This window comes from Puma concolor, chromosome E1, assembly GCF_028749965.1.
Source record: "Puma concolor isolate L17-30 chromosome E1, mPumCon1.1.hap2, whole genome shotgun sequence".
Lineage (NCBI taxonomy): Eukaryota > Metazoa > Chordata > Mammalia > Carnivora > Felidae > Puma > Puma concolor.
The window spans coordinates 21,220,396-21,238,930 of record NC_141680.1 but is presented as its reverse complement, the minus strand read 5'-3'; the positions used below and the strand labels follow the sequence as shown (position 1 = coordinate 21,238,930).

General features: G+C 41.1%; 1 protein-coding gene across 2 annotated transcripts in view; it reads left to right on the top strand.

Annotated features, from left to right (window-relative positions):
* The window catches only part of MYO1D (myosin ID), a 361,575-nt gene that overhangs the window by 209,725 nt on the left and 133,315 nt on the right, over nt 1-18,535 (top strand). For both annotated transcript variants that reach the window (XM_086686602.1, XM_086686605.1), the window contains exon 20: nt 8,641-8,754. In XM_086686602.1, the coding sequence (XP_086542728.1) occupies nt 8,641-8,754 (114 nt within the window). The remainder of the gene's footprint in view (nt 1-8,640; nt 8,755-18,535) is intronic.

Genomic DNA, 18,535 nt, shown 5'->3' with positions numbered 1-18,535 from the left:
CACAGAATCCAAAGCAGGCTCCAGGCTCTGAGCTGTCAGCACAGAGCCCAACGTGAGGCTCAAACCCACAAACTGTAAGATCATGACCTGAGCCAAAGTCGAAAGCTTAACCAACTGAGCCACCCAGGCCCACCATTTGTTTTCTTTATTAGGTTCCACATATGAGTGAAATCATATAGTATTTGTCTTTGTCTGTCTGACTTATTTCACTTCACATAATACTCTCTAGGTTCATCCATGTTGTTGCAAATGGCAAGGTCTCATTTGTTTTTATGGCTGTGTGATATTCTATGATAGATATCTCACATCTTCCTTATTTGTATAATACTGCAGTAAACATAGGGGTGCAAATATCATTTGGATTAGTGTTCTCATTTTCTTTGGGTGAATAACCAGTAGCAGAATTATTGGATCATATGGTATTTCTATTTTTTTTTTATTTTTTTATTTTTTTTAAATTTTTTTTTTCAACATTTTATTTATTTTTGGACAGAGAGAGACAGAGCATGAACGGGGGAGGGGCAGAGAGAGAGGGAGACACAGAATCGGAAACAGGCTCCAGGCTCCGAGCCATCAGCCCAGAGCCTGACGCGGGGCTCGAACTCCCGGACCGCGAGATCGTGACCTGGCTGAAGTCGGACGCTTAACCGACTGCGCCACCCAGGCGCCCCTCTATTTTTAATTTTGTGAGGAATCTCCACAGTTTTCCACCGTGGCTGTACCAATTTACATTCCTACCAGCAATGCATGAGGGTTCCTTTTTCTCCAGATCCTCACCAACACTTGTTATTTTTTGTCTTTGATTCTGACCATTCTGACAAGGTGTAAGGTAATATCTCATTGTGGTTTTGATTTGTATTTCCCTGACGATGAGTGATGTTGAGCATTTTTCACGTGCCTGTTGACCATCTGCGTACATTTGGGAAAATGTTTGGGTCCTCTGTCCATTTTTTAATCATATTGTTTGGTTTGCTGGTGTTGAGTTTAGATAATGCCTTTTTTAGAAACTTATCAATCCCAAGGACATGCCAAAGTAAACTTGGTATGATTTCAGTAAAGCCCTTTCCTTTCTGCTTTGAGTCTTTCTGAAACGACCACTTTCCATTAACTACAGTTATAAAATGTCCTTAAAGGTGGGAGATGTCTGCAAATAGCTGCCTTCACCAATAATGTGTTTTCTGTTGGTCTAACTCTCCAGGGGAACTTTATCTCTGGCCCCCTGTGGTGGTGACTAAAACTATAAATAGATTCTTTGGTTGAGGATTGCAGCATGGGGAATAGAAAGAAATAAGATGAGATCTCATCCAGTAGTGAGTCTGTGAGCCAATTTTTCTATTACTTTATGAATTTAAGAGAAAGGAAAACAGTGTTCCTATGCCATAATTATTTTAATTAACTTTGAATTTATAAATTTATATATACATGTTAAAATTTTCTCTCTGCCACTTAGATTCAGCTAGTTACGCAACATAAAGCTCTTTCCTTGGTACATGATGTCCTTGCCACTCACTTGCTCTGTTTTAAGGATGATTTGAGTTGTTAAAACCCAAGGTAGAGATTTATGACCTGTTCTCCTTAGAAATTCCATTTTTATGTAAAAAGGACTGTAATATTTCTAAACAGCACTTCAATAACATTTCTGCTTTGAGGTTTTTGTCTTCTGGTTTCCAGGTTAACTCATGGACCCATCACAGAAGGAAGGTCCTCTCCACTTTACCAGTGTGCTCTGTTGTTGTTGACTCTTGTGTGAACTCATGAAATTATGCAACAAGCTTTTCTTTTTCTCATGTTCTTGTGCAACGCACATGTATTTCCTCATGAGATTTTGCCCAAGAGGAGGGACTGCTTTTACTTATTATTCAGGATCCACTGTAGATGCTCTGTAGTCTCCATACTCTAAGATGGATACAAATGATGAGTGGATTAGTGTTCTCCAACATGAGTTTCACAGGCCAGTGTTGTGTTGAATGTATATTAATTTGTCTTTAAACAGGATTCCTTGTATCATAATTGGGAAACGCTGGGTTCAGCAGTTAAATATACTCTTTTAAGGGCAGAATTCTCAGAACCTTTAATATGTTCACGGGTTACGAGTATCCCTCGGGAGGCCATGGTTTGCAGCGTTCCTCAAACCTACCTGACTTGGAACCCTTTCTTTCACGAAGCCTCATCTGAGGCTGGTGTTGTGTAGAACCACTTAGAAAAAGTGCTGACACAGAAGCTCCACAGTCACCTTGTTTCAAGTCTTCTGACAAGGGCCACCTCCCTTTCATGGCAAAAACCATTGCTGTGTGAAGTAAATAATTACTACCAAGAGTAGTAATTGCCACTTGGACTCTAGTTTCCTCTTAATTACAGATACCATCTTTCGTCAAGTCGAAGGCTGAAAAATATGCTTTGGTTCGAAAAGAAATGTTTAACAAATTGACTGATTTCTAAAACTATGAGGCAGAAGGGAGGAGACCATAAAATTCAAAAACCTAAATTTGAGTTTGCTGTTTCCTACCCTGCTGTGTCCCGTCTTACCTGTCCTAATTTAGTTAGCTGTGGATCCTGCCAAAGGTAACGGTGTGTTCAAATTTATCTCTGACTGCTTCACTTGCATCTTGAAAATGTGGTCTTGGGAGCAGGGATGGAGAATATATAATCACAAGTGTGGCTTCCCCTTTACCTTGGGGGGAGGGGGGAGGCGTTTAGTGTTCTTCGTTGTTTTGTTTTGTTTTGCTTTGCTTTTCCTTCTGAGGAACTTTTTCCACTGAGGAACATGACATTATAGTGGTTCAGAAATTTTTTGTGCTCAGTTTTGATTTAACTATTCCCCGAATCTAAGATTGAAGCATCCCAATTAGCATATAGATCATTCCTTGTTTATGAAATGTTCTGAGGTTAATTCTACCTGTTAGGGAAAGATTTACCTACAAACATGGGCATACTCTGACTCTCTCTGGCACTCTACAGAATCACACAGACATGTACATTTTCTCCCTATCCCATTATCTAGATTTATTTTCTTTTATGTGAAATTATTTTCACGTGTTAATTTCTTATCTATCTCAACTACTAGACTCAGATTCTTATTATAACCAAGGGCTTCATGTCGTTCCTTTGTATATCATCAGCAGCTTATAGAGTGCTTAAAAATGCACATGGCAGGGCACCTGGGTGGCTTAATAGGTTAAGCATCTGACTTTGGCTCAGGTCATGATCTCACAGTTCGTGAGTTCAGGCCCCACGTCAGGCTCTGTGCTGACAACTCAGCCTGGAGCCTGCTTCGGATTCTGTGTCTCCCTCGCTCTCTGCCCCTCCCCCACTCACACTCTCTCTCTGTCTCTCAAAAATAAATAAATGTTTTAAAAAAATGTACATTGAGGGGCGCCTGGGTGGCTCAGTCAGTTAAGCATCTGACTTCAGCTCAGATCATGATCTCACAGTCTGTGAGTTTGAGCCCCGCGTCGGGCTCTGTGCTGACTGCTCAGAGCCTGGAGCCTGCTTCAGATTCTGTGCCTCCCTCTCTCTCTGCCCCTCCCCTGCTCATACTCTGTCTCTCTCTGTCTCAAAAATAAATAAAAACATTTAAAAAAATATTTTTAATGTACGTTGCAATTTTGGGAAAAAATTATCAAATTATTTAATTTAAGGAAATGCTTACCAGTATAATTTTTTTTCTAATTAATAGGAATCATGTGTTGGATTTTAAATGTAGGAAAAAATGGGGCACCTGGGTGGCTCAGTCGTTTTAAGTGTCCGAATTCAGCTCAGGTCATGATCTTGCAATCCATGAGTTCGAGCCCCGTATTGGGCTCTGTGCTGACAGCTCTGAGCCTAGGGCCTGCTTCGGATTCTGTATTTCCCTCTCTTTCTGCCCGTCCCCAACTCAGCTCTGTCTCTATCTCTCAAAAATGAATAAATATTGAAATAAATAAATACAATCTTCTTAAAATGTAGGAAAAATTAATTCAATATCATTTTTAGCTGTCCGATTGATTATAGAAAGACCCTTTTCTCCATGAAAGTGTGAGTCTATTTTTAAGGGTAGCTACGACCAAGTAATACGGAGTTGCAAGTACAGACACAAATGTTTCTCCTAGATCCACCCGGGACGGTTCCCGGGGCCGGTCAGCACTCTGTGCAGAGTATTGTAGTGATGGCTGATGCTGAGGATCCTGCCCTCCAGAGACATAGACTCTGAAGGAAAAGAGTAACTCATGGGACAGACACTTCATGAGATAAAAGAAAATGTGCAAATAAATCTCAACAGTTCCAACCAGAAGAAGAAAATAATTCCAGATGAGCAATCCATGCGCTTCTACAGTGCGTGCTATGTTAGGGAGCTTTTTATTAAAAAGATAGCTTAACTGATAGTCTTCCAGCCTCAGAAACAAGAAGGCCAGAATCCACAGTTCCTCTTTCTTCAGTGCAGAAATGGTTTTCCAAGACCAAACCAGGCAACGGGGACTTCAGCTGTTGAGCAAACGTGCTTTCATTTGCCACTGGGGAAATCTGTTTCGCACATTACGCAACCTCCCCAGTGTGCTGCTGTATTTTCTAGTCTGACAGTTCTTATCACCAACACTGACTGGCTTACGTGGGGAAGAATGCCTCTTGAAATTATCTTGTGGGATTAAAAGTGCTCTCAAAACCAACAGATGAGTAAATGCTACAAGTCCCCCACTTTGGTACTGGGTGCTGCAAGGTGTAAGAAAAAAGCCACCATGTGACAGTGACCCTCAAGGAGCTTCCGGTCTGGCTGGAAGACAGAATTACTGTCTGTGAAATAATAAAGCGGTAAATAAGAATCAGCCCTGGATATTTGAGATGCTACACTGTTTTGCTTCTGTAGTTGTGTTGAGGTATACAGTTCAGTGAGTTTTGGCTGGTGCGTACACCCATGTAAATCACAGCCCTGTCCCAATATAAAACATTCCCATCACCCTGAAAAGCCCTCTCATGCCCCTTCTGAGCCAAGCCCTACCACCACCAAAGGCAACCACTCTTCTGAGTACTTTTACCATAAAATATTCTGCTGTTTCTTGACCTTCATTTAAAAAAAAAAAAAAGATTTTTACTTTGTTTTGAAGTAAATTTGTAAGTTTTATTTATAACTGTTTTGCTAACTTATTTTTGGCTACTTTACAAGGGAAGCAGCTTTTTTATATACTTCCAATTTTAAGATAATCTGAGTAATCTCTTATACTGGCTGAATTACTTAAATCTAGATTAGTGAGGTTATAATCAGATTATCACAAATTTCGTGAGTAAAATCAATCTCCTGTGCCAAACATAGCTTCAACTATAAGTTTAAAAACACAGTGTTATAGGGGCGCCTGACTGGCTCAGTCGGTTGAGCGTCTGACTTCAGCTCAGGTCATGATGTCACGATTCGTGAGTTTGAGCCCCCATGTCAAGCTCTGTGCTGACAGCTCAGAGCCTGGAGCCTGCTTAGATTCTGTGTCTCCCTCTCTCTCTGCCCCTCCCCCACTTGCGCTCTGTCTCTCTCCCTCTCAAAAATAAATAAACATTAAAAAAATATTTAAAACAACAACAACAAAGAGGGGCACCTGGGTGGCTCAGTCGGTTGATTCTCTGACTTCAGCTTAGGTCACAATCCCCTGGTTCATGGGTTCGAGCCCTGTGTCGGGCTCTGGGCTGACAGCTCAGAGCCTGGAGCCTGCTTCAGATTCTGTGTCTCCTCTTTCTCTGCCCCTTCCCCTGCTTGTGCTCTGTCTCCCCAAAAAATGAATAAACGTTAAAAATTAAAAAAAAAAAAAAAAAAAAAACAGTGTTCTAAGGGGCGCCTGGGTGACTCAGTCGCTTAATCATCCAACTCTTGATCTCAGTTCAAGTCATGATCTCATGGTCATGAGTTCAAGCCCCGAATCAGTCTCTGTGCTGACAGCATGGAGCCTGCTTGGGGTTCTCTCTCTGCCCCTTCCCTGCCCACACTTGCTCTCTCTCTCTCAAAATAAATAAATAAACTGTAAAAAAATAAACAAAAACACAGTGTTCTGCACAACTATTTTAACAAGTATATTTTTTTCATAACAAGCATCCATAGTCTAGAAATTACAAGTGTCTTTGAAATTATTAAAACTTTACAATTATTAAATGAAAACTTTTGCCTTTTTGTAGTAGAGAAGTGTAGATAGTAACTAAATTTCACAATAAGAAGATAGAGACTAAGGCTAGATTTAACTTTATTGTCTTGGAATTTATAAGCATCAGCAAACCTTCCTTTCTTTCAGAAAAAAGGGTTTGGGACAGGATCTGGTGTTTTACGTGAGCAAAAACGCTTTGGCCAATAGCTCGTTGTATTCTCAAGTATCCTGCTTTATTAGAAAAACCCTGTGCCTTTAGTTGCGATGTTAATTTTTGGTTTCACTCTTAACTCTACATGCATCCTATATATTCATTCTACAACTGTGTGATAGAAGTTCCAAGGAAAGAGTGATCATTTTTTACTTTAGGAATTTTAGAGGCTTTGTAACGGAATGAGAACTTGAGCAATATCTTAAAATATATATAGAAAAAAAAGGGGAGAGTGGAAAATCACAAACATTTAAGAGAGAGAATAACATGAAGAAACCTGTCAGGAGCAGAGCCCTTCCAGAAATAAAGTTTAAAAAGGAGAACGGGGGGGGGGGGGGTGTCTGTCTGGCTCAGTCGGTAGAGCGTGTGACTCTTTTGGTTTCAGGGTTGTGAGTTTGAGCCCCACGTGGGGTGTAGAGACTCCCCAGAAATAAGAAGAATACTAAAATCTTTAAGATAAAAAAAATAAATAAAAAGAAAAGTGGCAGATAGAAAAACTCTTAGGGCTCCTGGGTGGCTCAGTTGGTTGAGCGTCCAACATCAGCTCATGTCATGATCTCACAGTTCATGGGTCTGAGCCTTGCCTCTGTGATGACAGCTCAGAGCCTGGAGCCTGCTTCGGATTTTGCATCTCCTTCTCTTTCTCTCTCTGCCCTTCCCCCACTCACACTGTCTCTGTCTCCCTCTCTCTCTCTCAAAAATAAACATTAAAAAAAAATTTTTTTGAAACAAGGAAAAACTCTTGAAAGTCAGGTAAAGGAATCAGAATCTGAGTGTCAGGAGACCTTGGAGACTCTAGTCTTTGTATTCAAAGCAGGAATCCCCCTACCACATCCACATCAGGCATTCACTTTGATTCTGCTTGAATCCTTTCCTTGTGGGGCATTTACTGCCCTTCCACATGGCCCACTCTTGTTACGGACGGTAGTAATTATGAGGCATTTGTACCATTGCCTGTGGAAGGCACTGTCCATTTTTGAACATGTAGATTTAGTGACATACTCGTTATACTTAAGGACATTTCATCTAAAATACACCTATCCATTGCATTAGGAAAAGGGCAGAATGCATTGTTTCAAATAGGGGTTATGTTTTTTATAGCTTTATTGAGATATAATTCACATACCATACCGTTCACCATTTTAAAGTATACAATTCATTGGCTTTTACTGTGTTCACAGAGTTGTATTTCCATTACCACAGTTTTCATAACTCCTTAGCTGTCAGCCCTGCAAACTTTCCATCTCCCCCAGCTGAGGCAACCAATGATCTACTTTCTGTTTCTACAGATTTGCTTATTCTGGACATTACATATAAATGGGATCACACAATATGTGGTCTTCTGTTACTGGCTTCCTTTACTTAGCATAATCTTTTTAAGGTTCATCCATGTTACAGCGTGTATCAATACTTACTTCTTTTTACTGACACGTTATATTCCATTGTGCGGATATATCATATTTTATTATCCGTTCATCAGTTGATGGACATTTAAGTTGTTTCTTCTTTTTCACTGTCATGATTACTGCTGCTGTGCACATTCATGCACAAGTTTTTGTGTGGCTATGTTTTCAATTCCCTTGTGTATATACCTAGGAGTAGAATTTCTGGGTCATATGCTAACTCTATATTGAACTATTTGAGGAACTGCTGGACTGTTTTCCAAAGCAACTGCATCATTTTACATTCCCACCAGAAGTGATGAAGGTTCCAGTTCTCCACATCCTGGCCAATATTTGTTATTACCTGTCTTTTTTATTATTGTCATTCTAGTGGGTGTGAAGGTGGTATCTCATCGTGGTTCTGATTGACATTTCTCTGGCGGCTAATGATGTCACGCATCTTTTCCTGTGCTTCTTGGCCACTTGTCTGTCTTTGGAGAAATGTCTGTTCCAATCCTTTACCCGGTTTTTTGTCTTTTTATTATTGAGTTACATATTCTAAGTTCAATATACGTTCTGTTCCTTTAGAGATACAAGCCCCTTATCAGAAATGTGATTTGCAAAACATTTTCTCCTATCCTCTGGGTCGTCTTTTCATTTTTTTAATAGTGTCCGGGTCACATGTTTTTAGTCCCATAATTCTTCCGGGTTTTTCTTGTTTTCCCTGTTAAACTGTAAAATTGTGAAATTTAAATTGTAAAATTCTACAAACCCGGAAACCACTACTCCTTCTAGATCTCTGTTCATCCAGGAGAACGGGCCTTGCATGGTACATATCTGTTTAAGAATGTGTCTCCACCACCAGCCACTGCTGCCCCTAGAGGTTTTCCTGCAGATAATTTGATTTCATTCTGGGTGAGATATTATAGTTTATTGGTTTGTTTTCTTACAGGTGAATCGATTTAGTAAGGTGGAAGACCGAGCAATTTTTGTCACTGACCGTCACCTATATAAGATGGACCCCACTAAACAGTACAAGGTGATGAAGACAATTCCGCTCTATAATGTAAGTGTTTTCTGCTCCTTTCTGAATAAGGGATTCTTAACCTGGTATTCCTGGACCCCAAGTGGGTCAGTAATTGATCACTACAACCTTTGGGGCTTTAGGGAGCCCATGAATTCCTGAAATTGTATGCCAATCTTATGTTTTGTACAAATGCACAATTTTCCATAAGAAGGATCCAAGAGTGCCTGGCTGGAGCGTGTGACTTTTGATCTTGGGTTCATGAGTTCAAGCCCCACGTTGGGTGTGGAGCCTATTTAAAAAAAAAAAAAAGAAGAAGAAAAAGAAGGATCTGAAGTTACCAATAAATTAATGAAGCATTTTTAAAAAGCCAAATGTAAGCGTTCTGCATTCTGTGTGATCTTTCTGTATTCCTAATCTTACGTACTGCTTAAATGTTGTGACACATAATGTATTTTCTTATATATTTTGAAGAAGTTTGTTTTTATAGGGAAATAGAATCAGGTAGAAAAACAGTAGAGAATTACTTTATGAAACCATTACCTCTCTTTCAGAGGTAAAATGTGTGCTGTTCCCAAAAGTTCTTTTCACCAATATATTTTCCCTCTGATCTAAACTCACTCAGCTGTTCTCCATGGGGCTTTCAAGTTCTATAATCATTTCTCATTTGAAATATGAAATTTGGTGGATATCTCCCCGAATCTCAATATAAGATTTTTTTTTTTAATTTTTCTCCTGCTGTATGTGGTCTGCTTTACAAGTGACTGTTGGTTCTGATTCTTCAGAAAGATCCTCCTGACTACCAGATCCTTTTGAAAGTCAGGTGGTTTTTGTCTGTCTGCTAGTTCCTAAGGAGAGAGGTCTGTGTTTGTCCAATAATAGAATCCATGAAGAGTATTATTTAAAGATTATTTTAAATCCTTTTGGTATCTGCAAAAGGGAATAGGAAACATACTGTTTTGTTTTTGTAGTTTTATGTTGTTAAATCAAGAGTCCTGTTGGTTGTGAGGGACCACAGAAGGGAAACTATTCCTGGGTTTGCTAAATGATCTGGGACGTCACTGCAGGGTTGATTATGGGGTTGCAATTTGTGTCCATTACACTCCCTGCCCCCAACCCAATACACACATGCATCTTTCTCCCTTTCAATAAAAAGGCTAATGGATTGCAGCTAAGAAGAAAATAATATTCTAGGACATTCTTGATTTCATATTGTCTTCTTAGCAAGCGCTTGTAATCTCATGTATCAATCACAGTTTAAGCCTAATAACTGCAGTCTTAGAGTAGGAGACGAAGGAGGATATGGGAGAAAATCAGATTTTGTCAAAGTCAAATGAAGTGTGGAAACAAACAAAAAAATAAATTGTGACCTGTGTTTTATTTCTTTACTTTCTATTAAAGGGAGATCGATCAGAGCACTTGATACAAGTTCAATAAATAGCTACGCAACTCTTTGAACCGAAGTTATTTTGCCAAACTGCCGTCCTTTTTCATGGTGACTTGTGTGTCACTGTTCCCCTTCATCATCAGCATCGTTGTCAATGTTGTAAACAATATATAATATAAAAATTAACGGCGTTTAACAATTGCAGTAAAGGTAAAACAATGTCAGTAGAATGGGTGCACACTGTCACGGATGCTATCAGTCCTCTGCCTGTATCCCACTGCACCCCCTGATCGTTTCTGGGCACACCTTCCTGACTCCAACAGTCAATGTCCTTGTCAAAAGTCCCCCATCAGGCTGTCAGAACCCCCTTTGCCTGCAGCCCACGATGGTAGCTGGTTTAACAAGGCCCTGTTGGCTGCCTTTCTCTCCCTGAACCATCTCCCCACTCCCTTGCCAGCGTCCCTGCCCCTCCCAAATCACTTCCGTATGTTTACCAGCCTTTGTCTCGGGGTCTGCTTTGGGAAGAACTAACTTTGGAGTCGCGGCTGCGTCTTAGAGGGCGCCAGGTTGAAGGGGACAGAGGACTTCCAACTGAATCTATAAAAGTGTTCTTTCAGTCTGAAACAGTTATGGCAAACTATTAAGTGTTGATCGTGAAAACATGAGTCTTTGTGGCTTTTTTCTTTAAACTTTCTGTATGATCAGAATATTTTGAAATTAAACAGAGTTTAAGACAAGGAACCTTTAAACAATGATAAGAGTAGTGAAGAAACTGGGAAGGGAAGGAAGAAGATGATCTCAGTTTTAACCATGTTGTGTTTCAAGGCAGTGGTGAAACCTGGAAGGTATACATTCCACAGATAATTGGAAATCCAATATAGAGGAGGAAAGAATTCAGCACTCGAGATAAAAATTCAAGAGTGGATCCATGTATAATTGGAGGCTGAAATTATGAGTCTAGAGAGAGAAAGGGAGCAGGTGACTCAAGAACATTCACAGCTAAATGGTCAGCAAAGAATTGCTGAAGGAAATGGAGTAGAAGGAAATTTCTCAATGGGCTTCCATTTGCTCACCTCTCTTTTAATGCATTGAAAGAGCTCTAGTTTCCCTTCAGTACCATCGGTTATGAGTTATTCTAAGAACGATAAGAACTATAGGAACACTTTCAGAATCCAGTTGGAAAGTTCTCAGAAGTCAGAGTAATCGCTAAGAACAGATAGCTGAGGGGCCCACACCCTTCTCATTCTCATGCCTCTCATTTCTTTTTCATAGGCTCCTTTCCTGTCTCAGTTAAGCTTTTCTGTCCCCAAGAAACAGATTGGGACCATATACTGTCTTGAGTCATGTTTTTAATGAGGATACACATGATAGTCAGGGAGAAGAATCTGGCGAAAGCTAAGGAAATGCTACCATTCGGTGTTGAAAGAAGCTCTAAGGGGCTGTGTTATCCTGTAGCCCCCTGAGCAGCACGAGTGCTGGGAGAGTCTGCGTTCCTGCCATCCTCTCAGGCTCTACTTCTCTCTGTGTGTCTTCTTACTAACAGTCGCCGTCCTTGCCAGATGGCATGGGCCAGCACTAGGCTTAGATCTAAATCAGCCAACCCAACAAACCATCCGAGTGTCATCCTGCAGTAACATATTGCACACAGGCTCCAGATGAGGCCTCCCCATAGCAACCAATTCCGTATGATCCACATTGCTACAGTAGTTCCTTGTTAAGCACTTGTTAATCCATGCATCGTCTTCCCTGACTTTTCCTGGGATAGCATGGATAATTACTACAGTTCATTTGGGGCATAATTGATCCCTTCCCCCTACAATCTTTGACTGCTGACCTTAGGCCGATGTCATCTTTGGGCCCTGGTCACAGAGCATGCTGGGGTGGGTCAATAGGAGAGAAGTGCTTCAAACAGGCAGCTTCCTCAGGCACCCTTGGACTCCTCCCACCTACACCTGTTCCAATCTCCTGGATCCCAGTCTTCGTCAAACAAAAACTAAATCATGCTCATGGATGCCCATTGCGGTAAGAGTTTAGGTGATGCTGTAGTTTGGCTATGTGTCTAATCAGTTTCTAAATCTGGTCTTCATCAGTGCTTTTTAGCAGAATGTGTTTCCTTAACTGCTTCCAGCCCTCAATATGGGACCAATATTTGTTGCTTTCCTAATGCACCGTAAAAAGTACTCAACCAATTTACTATCTCCACATCTCCTAACCCATTGACCTTGTATAAAGCAGTAGCACCTAAATGCCCCAGGCACTTAACTCTAATGGGCACATGCAGCAGCTCCCAGGCGCTCCCCAGAGATCGGTTAAATGACTGCTTTATCCCTCCAAACCACAGCTTTACATGCTGGGTGGAGAGATCCTATTCCTTGTTGACAAGCTTGCAGCAACCAGGTGCACATCCCGTCTGCGAGGTGTTTCTTGTAGCATCCTGGTGCCTCATTTCTTTCTGCTCGATCTTGAGGCATAATGAACAGAGACTTAAGGAGACTCAAGAAATGGGGGGTTACACCTCAGTTAGAATGCCAGTGTAGGAATTATCTTCATTTGGGGTTTTAGAGAGCTGTAGACCAGATTGTCTTGTTACAGCCTCAATAACTAAACTCTTCATTCAACAAGTGATTGCCGAATACTCATTATGTGCCAGACATATAGGTATTGTGGCACAGAAGTGTCAAAATAGTCAAAATCTCTGCCCTTACAGAATTTACATTGCAGTGGGGAGGGGAGGCAGCAGACTCTACTTACATGTATATATTTGTGCATATATGTATATGTATGCATGCATATATATACATACATATACACATCATATAATCCATTAGAAGCGATAAAGGAAGAAATAGAATAGGGAAGGAAGATAGAGGATATGAGGGGTGTTATAACTTCAAATAGAGTGATCAGGCCTCACCGAGAAGTTGACATTTAAGCAGAGACTCATAGGAGCTAAAGAATGAGCCATATGCTTACTTGGAGGAAAAGTATTTAGGGTACAAGGAACAGCAAAGACACAGAGACGTGAGCAGGGAGGAAAGAGCGAGCCTACGGGGGGCTGGAAATGTTTTGCGCCTGGTAGCAGTTACTCTTCTGTATATGTTTGTTTAAATTCACCAGGCTGTTTCCTTGAGATTTGTACTTTCTGCTGAGTGTAAGCTATATACCTCAATAAAGGGGGAGGCAAAAGAGAAAAAGAAAGCTATCTATGAAAGAGGATAAGGGAGGGGGTGTGTCAAAGAGAAAAGTGAAGTAAATGAAGCAAATGATAATTCAAGCCCAGGGGGAGTTCTGACCCACTCAATAGCCAATGGTGTGTGGACCATTATCGCACAGCATGTGAAACACGTGACAGTCTTGTTTGCTTTCTCCTCTGTCTAAACAAGAGTACATCCCCACTCCCCTCCACCCAGAGACGCAGCCCTCAGCTGTTCCTCAGAGGAGAGGGGAAGACACTAACTAAACGAGGGTGGACGCCTGATATAAGGGAAGCCAGTTGTAGGCTGCCAGTGACCCAGTCCTGGGGCCAAGAGCTCCTCGCTGTACCTCTTACATTCCCTCCGTGTTCCTAACATTGATCAGATGTGCTTTTTTCTCGTTGTTTCCCAGATCAGTTTTGCTGGAGACCTATTTTATTGATTTCATTACCTTTTCAATGACCTCTGCTCTTGTTTTTTTTTCTTCTCCATTCTCTAGATTTACTCTGTTGGTTCCTTTTCTAGCTTTTTGAGTTGAGGGGTTAACTGCTGTCATTTTTATTGATTGATTGATTGATTTACATCCAAGTTAGTTAGCATATAGTGCAATAATGATTTCAGGAATAGGTTCCAGTGATTCATCCCCTACGTGTAACACCCAGTGCTCATCCCAACAAGTATCTTCCTTAATGCCCCTTATCCATTTAGCGCATCCCCCCACCCACAGCCCCTCCAGCAACCCTCAGTTTGTTCTCTGTATTTAAGAGTCTCTTATGTTTTGTCCCCTCCTTGTTTTTATATTATTTTTGCTTCCCTTCTCCTATGTTCATCTGTTTTGTATCTTAAAGTCCTCATATGAGTGAAATCATATGATATTTGTCTTTCTCTGACTAATTTCGCTTAGCATATTACCCTCTAGTTCTATCCACGTAGTTGCAAATGGCAAGATTTCATTCTTTTTGATTGCTACATAATACTCCATTGTATATATGTACCACATCTCCTTTATCCCTTCATCCGTCAGTGGACATTTGGGGTCTTTCCATACTTTGGGTATTGTCAGTAGAACTGCTATAAACATTGGGGTGGATGTGCCCCTTTGAAGCAGCATACCTGTATCCCTTGGATAAATACCTAGTAGTGCAATTGCTAGGTCATAAGGTAATTCTATTTTTAATTTTTTGAGAACCTCCATACTGTTTTCCAGAGTTGCTGCACCAGTTTGCATTCCTACCAGAAGTGCAAAAGAGATCCTCTTTCTCCGCATCCTCACCAACATCTGTTGTTGCCTGAGTTGCTAATGTTAGCCATTCTGACAGGTGTGAGGTGGTATCTCATTGTGGTTTTGATTGCTATTTCCCTGATGATGAATGACGTCGAGCGTCTTTTCATGTGTCTGTTAGTCATCTGGATGTCTTCTTTGGAGAAGTGTCTATTCATGTCTTTTGCCCATTTCTTCACTGGATTATTTGTTTTTTGGGTTGAGTTTGACAAGTTCTTTATAGATTTTGGAGACTAACCCTTTATCTGATATGCCATTTGTAAATATCTTCACCCATTCCGTCAGTTGCCTTTTAGTTTTGCTGATTGTTTTCTTCTCTGTGCAGAAGCTTTTTATTTTGATGAGGTCCCAATAGTTCATTTTTGCTTTTGTTTCCCTTGCCTTCGGAGACGTGTTGAGTAAGAAGTCGCTGCTGCCAAGATCAAAGAGGCTTTTGCCTGCTTTCTCCTCAAGGATTTTGATGGCTTTCTGTCTTTCATCCATTTGGAGTTTATTTTTGTGTGTGATGTAAGAAAGCAGTCCAGGTTCATTCTTCTGCATGTCGCTGTCCAGTTGTCCCAGCACCATTTGCTAAAAAGACTGTATTCCATTGGATATTCTTTCCTGCTTTGTCAAAGATTAGTTGGCCATACGTTTGTGGGTCCATTTCTGGGTTCTCTGTTCTGTTCCACTGATCTGAGTGTCTGTTTTTGTGCCAGCACCATACTGTCTTGATGATTACAGCTTTGTAATACAGCTTGAAATCTAGGATTGTAATGCCTTCAGCTTTGGTTTTCTTTTGCAGGATTGCTTTGGCTATTCGGGGTCTTTTCTGGTTCCATACAAATTTTAGGATTGTTTGTTCCTAGCTCTGTGAAGAATGCTGATGTTATTTTGATAGGGATGCTTTTGTTTTTAAATTTTAGTTTTTAAAAATGCATTTAAAACTGTAAATTTGTGTTTATGAATGACCTTGAGCTGAACTTCACATGTTCTAATATGTGGTATCATCCTTGTTGTTCCATTTCAATTATTTTGTCATTTCCATTGTGAGTTCTTCTTTAAGCCATGGGCTGTTTAGTGGTATATTTTCCAATTATTTTGTATATGATAATTCGTAGTACATGTGTGTATGTGTTTTCTATAGGGAGGAAGTTCACAAATTTCAAATTCATTTATTGTGAAACAATCTGTTTTGTATACAATTTATGTATACAAAAAATTAATTTAAAAAATTAAAAATTCAAAAAAGAATTAATGTATATAACACCACATGAATCTGTTACCCTATAGCCAACATTCTACTGCACTGGCATTACCCCTAAGTTATTTTTTAAATATAAGAATCTATCAGATCACTATCTGTTGTATTGTTCTCATCAGTTTCTGTTAACACTAAAACATACTGCAGAATTAAAAACATTTAAAGAGAAGTGAATTAAAATCTAGAAGGAAGAGGGGCACCTGGCTGCCTCAGTCAGTTGGTTAAGCTTCTGACTCCTGATCTTGGCTCAGGTCATGATCTCAGAGTTCATGGGTCCAAGCCCTGCACTGGGCTCTGTGCTGATGGCATGGAGCCTGCTTGGTATTCTGTCTCCCTCTCTGCCCCTCCCCCGTTTGCTCTCTCACTCTCTCATGCTCTCTCAAAATAAATAAAAATAAACTTTAAAAAAGGAAGGAAAAAGAAAGAAAAAAGAACAAACTAAAAGATAACCATTTTTCTTTTCTTTTTTTAATGTTTTATTTATTTTTGAGAGAGAGAGACAGAGTATGAGCAGGGAAGGGCCAGAGCAAGAGGGAGACAGAATGTGAAGCAGGCTCCAGGCTCTGAGCTGTCAGCACAGCTGACAGAGCCCAACACAGAGTCGAACCCACAAACTGTGAGATCATGACCTGAGCCAAAGTCGGACGCTTAACCAAGTAGCCACCCAGGTGCCCCTAAGCATTTTTCATTTTATGACTTAGAAATTTCAGGGCACTTGGGTGACTCAGTTGGCTAATCATTTGACTGACTCTTGATTTCAGCTCAGGTCTTTTTTTTTTTTTTTTAAGATGTTTTATTTTTGAGAGAACAAGAGAAAGAGTGCAAACAGGGGAGGGGCAGAGAGAGAGGGAGACACAGAATGTGAAACAGTCTCCAGGCTCCAAGCTGTCAGCACAGACAGAGCCAGATGCGGGGCTTGAACGCAAGAACCGTGAGATCGTGACCTGAGCCGAAGTCAGACACTTAACCGACTGAGCCACCCATGCACCCCTCATCTCAGTCTTGATATCAGGGTGATGAGTTCAGGCCCCACACTGGGCTCTGTGCTGGGCATGAAGCCTACAAGGAAGGAAGAAGGGGAGGGGAGGGGAGGGGAGGGGAGGGGAGGGGAGGGAAGGGAAGGGAAGGGAAGGGAAGGGAAGGGAAGGGAAGGGAAGGGAAGGGAAGGGAAGGGAAGGAGGAAAGAAAGGAAGAAGGAAGGAAGGGGAGGGAGGGAGGGAAGGAAGGAGAGGGAAGGAGGGAAGGAAGGAAGAAGAAAGAGAAAGGGGGAGGAAGGAAGGAAGGAAGGAAGGAAGGAAGGAAGGAAGGAAGGAAGGAAGGAAGGAAGGAAGGAAAGGAAGGAAGGAAGGAAGGGAGGGAAGGAGGGCGGGAAGGAGGATGGAAGGACGGAAGAAAGGAATCTCCTTCTTCTCTGCCATTGCCCCATGATTCACTCTTACCATCTCTCTAACAGGTCAAAGCAGTACTATTAATCCCTTATATCAATACGTAAAATAGTCCCAGTCCAATTTCTCTTTGAAAATGAGTGTCTGAACTAGAACTGAATATATCTTTGCTTCTGTATTCTATTTTTTGGTGACAGGATCCCATTAGAATAGACATTTTCAAACTTTCTCATGAGGCTTGGGGTAATTGAAGTAAAACTGAGGTCACTGGATTAGCAGACCCTTGGAAGGTTTTATTGACATGTGGCATACCCCGCCCACCTGTTCACATCCGGGCAAATATTTTAACTCTTTTATTGAAGTATACCCTACATGCAGAAAAGTGCACAAAGCTTAAGGGTAGAGCTTGATGAATGATCACAAAGTGAACCCATCTATTCAGCTGTTACCAAAGTCAAGACACAGGCCATTAATAGGCCAGAAAGCCCCATTGTGTTCCCTCCCGGTCACTGTCTTTTAGTGTCTATGTGCATACGCTTTCATCGGACACTTACCCCGGCATGAAACTGTAGTGGACAGATGCAGTTTCCCAAAGGAGAGTGCTCATGTACACCTCCACCAGCAGCGTGTGACCATTCCAGGTGCAGCTGCCATCTCTCCAGCACTGGCTATGGAGAGTGTCCTCAGTGTTAGCTGTTTGGGTAGGTATGTGGCAGTTATTCATTGTGGGGTGTTTTTCCCCCAGCTTTATTGAGATGTAATTGACATATAACATTGTTCAAGTGTAAGATGCACAGTGGGCCGATGTGATACACTTACACGTTGCAAAATGGTTACCACCTTAGCATTGGCCCACAGCGCCATCACATCACATAATTACAGTTTCTTTTTTGTGGTGAGAGTATTTTAGGATCCACTCGCTTAGCAACTTTCAAGTATATAATGCAGTATCATTAACTGCCATCACCATTGCTGTTCAGCAGTTTCCTAGAACTTACTCATCTTACAACTGGAAGCTTGTGCCCTTCGTCCAGCATCTCCCACTTCCCCTGCTCGCCAGCCCCTGTAACCGCCACTCTACTCTCTATTTCTGTGAGTTCGGCTTTGTTAGATTCCATGTGTAAGCAAGATCATATAGTATTTCTTTGTCTGGTTTATTTGGTCCAGATGGTAGGATTTCTTTCTCTCGTGGCTGAATAATATACGGTTATGTATATATACCACATCTTTATCCATTCACTTGTTGACAGTTGTGGATTGTGTTTTGTATTTGCATTGCCCTTTTTACTAATAAGGTCTGGCGCCTTTTTGTGTGTTTATGGATCATTTGGA